The 7,422-nt window shown below is 52.0% G+C and overlaps 1 protein-coding gene across 1 annotated transcript; it reads left to right on the top strand.

Moving 5' to 3' along the window:
- Nucleotides 1-499: 499 nt before the first annotated feature.
- IFI27L2 (interferon alpha inducible protein 27 like 2) lies at nucleotides 500-2,443 on the top strand. Its single transcript, XM_010384535.2, has 4 exons — nucleotides 500-625; nucleotides 906-935; nucleotides 1,549-1,710; nucleotides 2,235-2,443. The coding sequence occupies exons 1-4, from the start codon at nucleotides 619-621 to the stop codon at nucleotides 2,423-2,425; spliced, it is 390 nt and encodes a 129-aa protein (XP_010382837.1). The 5' UTR covers nucleotides 500-618; the 3' UTR covers nucleotides 2,426-2,443.
- The last annotated feature ends 4,979 nt before the right edge of the window (nucleotides 2,444-7,422 follow it).

Below are 7,422 nucleotides of genomic sequence, written 5' to 3'. Positions count from 1 at the left end.
ACTTTAATAAAGTTGACTTTTTAAAAATCTTGTTGAAGAATATTAAACAGCCTGGGGAAATCTAAATGGTTGATTAACTGAAGTGAGTAATTTGCAAGGCAGAGTGTGATGGGAACTTGGCCGGTGGTGGAGGGGGTGTTTACACATTCAGGGGAGACATAGGCTGGAAGGAAAAGTGCCAGAATGTATGTATACTAGTGTCTCTCTGGAAGTTAAACATCGTTTATTAAATTAAACATCGTTTTTCTCCGTGCATTTTGTTTGTTATTGTTGTGTTGCTTTTGGTTTTGGTTTTGGCTTTTGCAGCAAACGGCTCTTCTGTTATTGGCGGGGTTGGAGTGGGGGCCGGTGCTACAGCAATTTGGAAGCATGGCTCACTTGCTATGGCTTCCCGGTTGTTTCCAGCTCTTTTCTCTTCGGTAGATCCTTCGTCAAGCCGGGGCAGGCGAGCCGGGGGAGTTGGGACGGCGCCTGGGCGAGCGGGGTGGGGCGGGGGGGCGGAGTCTGCGTCTGTCTGGGGCTGGCAGAGTGGGCGCGTCCCTACTGGATGGAGGGGGAAGTAACACCCCAAGAACGCTGTCATTTCCTGGGCCGAGTTGTGACCTGGACGGCCTCAGCATGATGAGTGAGTCTCGCTTCCCCAGGGGGCGGGCAGGCTGGGCTTGGGGCAGGCCTCCCCCTCCCCAGCCCAGGAAGGGATCGAGAATAGCTTCCTTCCCCGACTTCATCAACCAGCTGACCTACTGATTCCCTCTCCCTCCCTTCCTCCCTCCCCTTTCCTTCCTCCCTCACCCTCCTTTTCTACCTCCTTTCCCTTCCCCTCCCTTTGTGCCTCTCTCTCTCCCCTTTCTCCCCTTTCCCCTCTCCCTCTGCCTTCCCCTCTTCCCCTGGCACTGTCTCTCTAGAACCGGCAGCTGCTGCTGCAGTGGGAGGAGGTAAGTTGCCCAGATCTCCTGTCTCCAGGCCCTCACCTAGCCTGGTCCTGGGGGTGCTGGGAGACCGCAGAGATGAGGCGCAGGGCTAGCTCTCTCCCTCTCACCCTCCACTTCCGAAGCTGCCTGAGTTGCCTGGGTGAGCCATGGGGGCCGGGAGCAGCATCAAAATACTCCAGGGAAAAGTTCACTCCCATTCCAGCCCCAGCTTGTCCTCTAGTCCTTATGTAGAATAAGCATAGGAGGAAGATTTCGTTTGAAAGAGGGTTTGCAGGTAAACTCCACATGGCTTATTTCACATTTATGCGTGGACACACACACACACACACACACACACACACAAACAAACTTGAGACCCAATAAAGGGTATTGACTTCCCCAGCATCACACAGCAAGTTAGAGACAAACCAGGGCTATGCCTCGTCCTTCTATGACATCTTTGCCTTACCTGGCTCCACACTCCACCTTTTCTTCACCACGAGCCCCCTAAGCTGCCATGTCTCTATTGCTCAAGATGACAGTCGCCCGAAACTGTCAAGGAATTTATAAGCGAGGGGGGGTGTGGGGGTCCCTTCTCCTGAGCCCACCTCTGCACTCAGCTTCTCTCTCCCCACAGCCCTGGCAGTGGGGGCTGTTCCCGTGGTGCTCAGTGCCATGGGCTTCACTGGGGCAGGAATCGCTGCATCCTCCATAGCAGCCAAGATGATGTCCGCAGCAGCCATTGCCAACGGCGGTGGGGTTTCTGCGGGGAGCCTGGTGGCTATTCTGCAGTCTGTGGGTAAGTGTGCTGGACAGGACCACCAGAGCTGGAAGAAGATCCAGCACTGAGGCTGAGCCCGAGAGAGGCCCTCTCCTTGCCCTGCAGTTCCATGACCCTCAGCTTCCTGGGTCTTCAGTCTCTCCCTCACTGTCCCTTCTTCTGGCTCCTTCTGAGTGAGGTTTGGGGTGGGAGTGCATAGGGTGATGGGGCGCTGGATAGGGAGAAGAGGAAAGGAACCCAGGCCAAGAGCCATGCCTGGGCTCTGACACCTGGGTGACCTGGGCAAGGTCCCCTGCCCTCTCTGGGCCTCAGTGGCCTCCCGTGTAAAGTAAGGGGCCCTGTATCTCTTAGGGTCTGTCTGTGGATGACTCTCCCTCTATCTCTCAGTTTCCACGAATTCACCCCCGAGCTGTCTTTTAGCTGCCTCTAGCAGCTTCTACCCAAAGCAGAGCCCTAGGATTTTCAGGACCTGGAGGAGGGATCTGGGTGGGATTTCTGGGCCACCGCCAGACCCCTGTGCTCATTCTCTGTCTCCTCCACAGGGGCAGCCGGACTCTCCACATCATCCAACATCCTCCTGGCCTCTGTTGGGTCAGTGTTGGGGGCCTGCTTGGGGAATTCATCTTCTTCTCGCCCAGCTGAACCCGAGGCTAAAGGAAATGAGGCAACAGAAAATGTACCACAAGGTGAACCTCCAAAACCTCCACTCAAGTCAGAGAAACATGAGGAATAAAAGTCACATGCAGATGCATCTCCCTGTCTTTGCTTCTTGCAACTCTGGTTGGAGTTCGGAGCTAGAGGTTTCCAGTTCTCCCCCTCTCCCAGCCTACCTTGTCATGGAGGGGCAGAGGGAGGTGGTTGGCCATGCAGAGAATTGGCTTTGGTTGGTCTCAGCCTTACAGGGATGGGCTGTATGACCCAGGGCCATTCGTGGGCCTTTTCTGGGCCTCAGTTTCCCCCTTATTCAATGGTGGCATTGTCACAGGCTCCTGTTGGGAGGCAGGGGTGAGGGGTGGCCAGGGCACTTCAGGAACCGCTGACGGTAGAGCCCTCTGCTCCTCTTCATTAATAGCACTAGATACCCAGAATGAGCAAGAACACCATCCTTCCCTTGCTCAACCTCACAGTCTTGTCAGAAGGCTGATAAGCAAGCCAGCAGGAAAAGACAGTGTGTCAAGTGTTACACTGGGGCTCTGGGCACTTTGAGGGGAGGAGGCTGAGTCAGGTTTGGTCACCAAACTGTGTCTGGAAAATTGAAGGAGAGGCTGAGTTCACGCACGAAGACCTGGAACTCTGACCACACCCTCACTGTGTTAGTCTGTTTTGGGTAGCAATAAAGGAATACCTGAAGCTGGAAAAGAGGTCTGTTGGGCCCACAGTTCTGCAGACTGTACAAGAAGCATAGTGCCAGCATTTACTTCTGGTGAGGGCCTCCGGAAGCTTACAATTGCAGAAGGGGAAGGAGGAGCAGGTATGTCATGTGGCAAGAGAGGGAGCAAGAGAGATGCCAGGCTCTTTTAAGTAGCCAGCTGTCTTGTGAACGAATAGAGTGAAAACACTCGTTACTGTGGGGAGGGCACTGAGTCATTCATGAGGGATCCACCCCCATGACCGAAACACCTGCCACTAGGCCGCACTTCCAACACTGGGGAATCACATTTTAACATGAGATTGGGAGGGTACAAACATCCAAACTCTATCAGTCCCTAAAGACTCCAGTCTTTGTTCATGTGATGGATGCCACAGTGGATGGGAGGGGTCCACACGGACCCCCAGGAGACTAGGATGTCAGGAGAAACTGGGCACTTACCCAAACAAAAGTGACACAGAGCGTCATGTTCAGTGCAGTGATGGACCCCAGCCACGAGCAGGGAGCACAGAGGAGCCAGGGATCTGTTCTCATACCTGGGGAGGCTTCCTGGAAGAGGAGGCAAAAGGCTTGGGCCTTGAAAGGCGAGTGGAAGTCTGACAGAGGAGGAGGGAGGCAAAGGGAAAGGTGTCCCAGGAGGAAGTAAGTCCCAGCTGCTCAGTGAGAGAACTGGAGAGGGATATGTAATTGGGCATGTCCATGGCAGCGTGGGTGGAAGGCAATACCTCTGAGAAGCCAGCAAGAGGAGGGGGACCTTTAGGTAGCCCTGGAGAGCCTCAGCGGCAGTAGGGAACTCCCAAGCATGGAGATTTTACAAGGAGACGGGTCTGGTCTGGATGACGCGCAGCTGTCCTTCTGCCCCGATACATTTTCTATGCTGAGGCATATGCGTGTCTGCTGCTCCTGAAACTCCCCTGTATTTTGTGGGACAGAGACCTAGGCTCTGAGCTCCCCAGAGGACAAAGGCAGCCCAGGCCCCACAAGGGGAGCATCCTGGTCCCCATCTTCCTCCCAAGGACTGCCAGCAAAAAGAGGCCAAGTGTCCAGGAACAAAAGCTGGGGCCTTTTCCCCAAGGGCTCAAGGAATGAAGGGGTGACTGAGAAGGCCGCCTCTCCTCCCCTCCAAGGGATCAGCATCCACTACCCAGAGAACAGAGCAGAAGGGGCATCTGTCTTCTTCTGTCTCGTCTGGAGGTCTCAGCATCTTGCCCCTTCCTGCCATGTTCCTGGCCCCTCAGAAGCCGTCACCGCTGAGGGCTCCTGCCCATGACCCATGGGACAGCTCCAGCCTCCCCCTCTGGAGCCCCAGATATGGCAGGGATGGAACTGTTTCCCTTCATTCTCCTAACCTTTGGCTCCCACCACCATCAGGCCAGGCTGTGTGATGAATGTCATCAGGTGAGAACAACAGAGGCCCTCCTTAGATGGGATAGTCAAAGAAGGCCTCTCTGAAACAGAGATGCCTTGCATAAGACCTTAAGGACAAGAGAGAATTGCAGGGGCCATTGAAAATAATATGCTAAGAATGGATAAGGCTCAAGGACAGTATCTCTAGCTAGTTGCACTTTCAATGAACTCCAGTAGTCAAGGACAGTATCTCTAGCTAGTTGCACTTTCAATGAACTCCAGTAGTCAAGGACAGTATCTCTAGTTGAACTTTTAATGAACTCTAGTAGGCGCCAAGAAGGCAGACAAATAAGAAAGAGCTTAGAGACAAGGAACTAAGCAGAAGGTTATATCTGGGTGCAGAAAGTTTGTTTTGCATTGTGTTATTTTTGCTGATGTGGGATTTATGGAGTATAAATAAAGTGAGGCGGAGGCTCTAGGCGCGGCCGCCATGTTCTCTGTTTGTCTTTGTCTCTTGTGTCTGTTCATTCTCCACCACCCCCGGCACGGTCCCCAATAAGAATTTCTTAGCTTCAGCCTTTGGAAAACTGAAAATAATAAATAATTTAAAAATAAAATAAAATACTTTTTTTTTAAAAACAGAGAAATAACATAGGATGAGAGATGACTACATTTATAAGTAAGTTAGACTTTTTTGGATTCCCTTGTTCCCCAAGGAGGAACTTCGTGGTTATTCACAGCTCCTACCCTGGTGACAGGCATTCTTGGGTGTCCCCTGATGCTCCATTCACTGTCAGGGCGAAGTCTCACTTCCTGCCAGAGAAGCCTCATTCTCTGGAGGTGTTTTAAAGAATGAGGTATAAGTAGAAATACAAGTTCTAAAATTTCTGCCCACACTCTAACAGATGGTCTTAAGGCAGCCTTCTGGGTGCATACAAGGCATCCTATAGACCACTTGGCAACCTATCAAGAAGGAAGAGCTGGCCAGGCACAGTGACTCATACCTGTAATCCCAGAACTTTGGGAGGCCAAGGAGGGTGGATCACTTAAGTCCAGGAGTTCCAGCCTGGGCAACATGGCAAAATTCCATCCATACAAAATATACAGAACTTAGCCAGGTGTATTGGCACATGCCTGGATCCCAACTACTTAGGAGGCTGAGATGGGAGGATCTCTTGAGCCAGGGAGGTGGAGGTTGCCATGAGTCGAGATTGCGCCACTGCACTCCAGCTTGGGCAACAGAGCAAGACCCTTTCTTAAAAAAAAAAAAAAAAAAAAGGCCAGTCTACAAAATCATTACTTTCCTTGAACCCCTAGGACAGCTGAGGTTGCAGGGCACCAAATGGCCTGAACTCTCAGGACAGTAAGGTGCTTCCAAGGAGAGACAGGACTCTGGATCACTGAGCCCCCTGCGGTCCGCTGCGCAAGTGAGTAAGGAATCAGCTAAAAGTCTTAAGTGATTGCTAAAGGCCAACTAAGACTCACGTGAGTGCATAGAACCTTTGGAAGCCGCAGACACAGCATGGGTCCCACCAACCTGCAGACCCTTTTCCCTGCGGGCTGGGTCCCTGCAGGGTCCTGGAGAAAGCATCCCTGGGAGGGGCAAGACTGGAGGAAGGGAGCAGGAAAGGCATCAAATACCCCCACCTTCCTTCTCTTCTAGAGGAAGGGCACAAAAACCTTAAGCCATGGGGGAAAGATAGCCAACCCTGTAGCTTCCAAGGCTCGTGCAAAGACAATTGCAGAAGGAGAAGAAATAGTAAAACCCTCCGCCCTTGGGGAAGAGCAAGAAACCATCCTGAGCCCAGACCTGGAGACCTGCTATGCTTAGGAGAGGGGCAGGGATCTTGAGAAAATGCCACCCCTAAGCCCCAAATACACAGGGCCTGCCTAGACTGAAGCTGGATGAGGAACATAGAGAATCCCACTTCTCCCATCCAACCAGGCTAGCAAGTAACAAGCAAACAGATGTCTACCACTGGGGATGGGGCAGAGACCATATCCAAGGCTCAGGCACAGTGCAGAAGCTTAAAGACACTGAGCAAACTCCTCTGCAAGTCAACCTCCACCCTAAGCACGGGATAACACTGATCTGAACCCAGTGGCACACTCACAGCAACCACAGCGTCTTAGTCTGTTCGTGCCGCTGTAACAGAAAACCACAGACTGGTTAATTTATAACTAATAGAAATGTATTGGCTCACAGTTCTGGAAGCTGGGGTGTCCAATATCAAGTTACCAGTATGTTTGAGAGCCTTCTTGCTGCATCATCACATGATGGAAAGTGGGAAGATGAGAAAGAGAAAGAGAGGGCCAAACTCACCCTTTTATAATGGCATTAATTTCACTCATGCGGGTGGAGCCCTTGTGGCTTACCTCTTGAAGGTCCTCTTTCTTAATACTGTTACAATGGCAATTACATTTCAGCATGAGTTGGGACAAACATTCAGACCATAGCATAGGGCAACTACAAAAGCCAAGTCCCCCTGGACTCCTGCTTGGATTGACTCAACCCCCAGGGAAAGGCCTAGCCAGAAAAAAGACATACACATTTCCCAGCATGAATATCATTTGTCCTGTCTGTACTGTTGACCCTACCCGCTACACTCTCTCTTCCAGTCCCTGCCTACTACTCCCTACATCCAGCACCTTTGACCCTCCCTCCCAGTGTCGCCCCCGTGAGGCCCATAAGACAGGCTGAAAGTGTCCATGCACTGATCCAGAATAGACCTCAGCCAATGATGGATGGGAGTGAGGGGATTAACACCCTACAGGTGGGACAACTCTTGCCTGTTCCACATTATCTCCAGTGGTCCCCAGCAGGACTGAGCCTCCGTGGCCCACATTGCAAAGTCACTCATCAATCGACACCTTTCGGGCTGCCTTCCCTTCCATTGCTCACCTCCCCATTCCTCTGTTGGTGTTTCCTGGGATCACCTCCCACATAAGCCACTTGCACTCAAATCCTTGTGTATTAGTCTGTTCTCACGCTGCTAATAAAGACATACCCAAGA

This window comes from Rhinopithecus roxellana, chromosome 5 (genome assembly GCF_007565055.1).
Source record: "Rhinopithecus roxellana isolate Shanxi Qingling chromosome 5, ASM756505v1, whole genome shotgun sequence".
Lineage (NCBI taxonomy): Eukaryota > Metazoa > Chordata > Mammalia > Primates > Cercopithecidae > Rhinopithecus > Rhinopithecus roxellana.
This window is presented reverse-complemented; position numbering and strand designations above follow the sequence as displayed.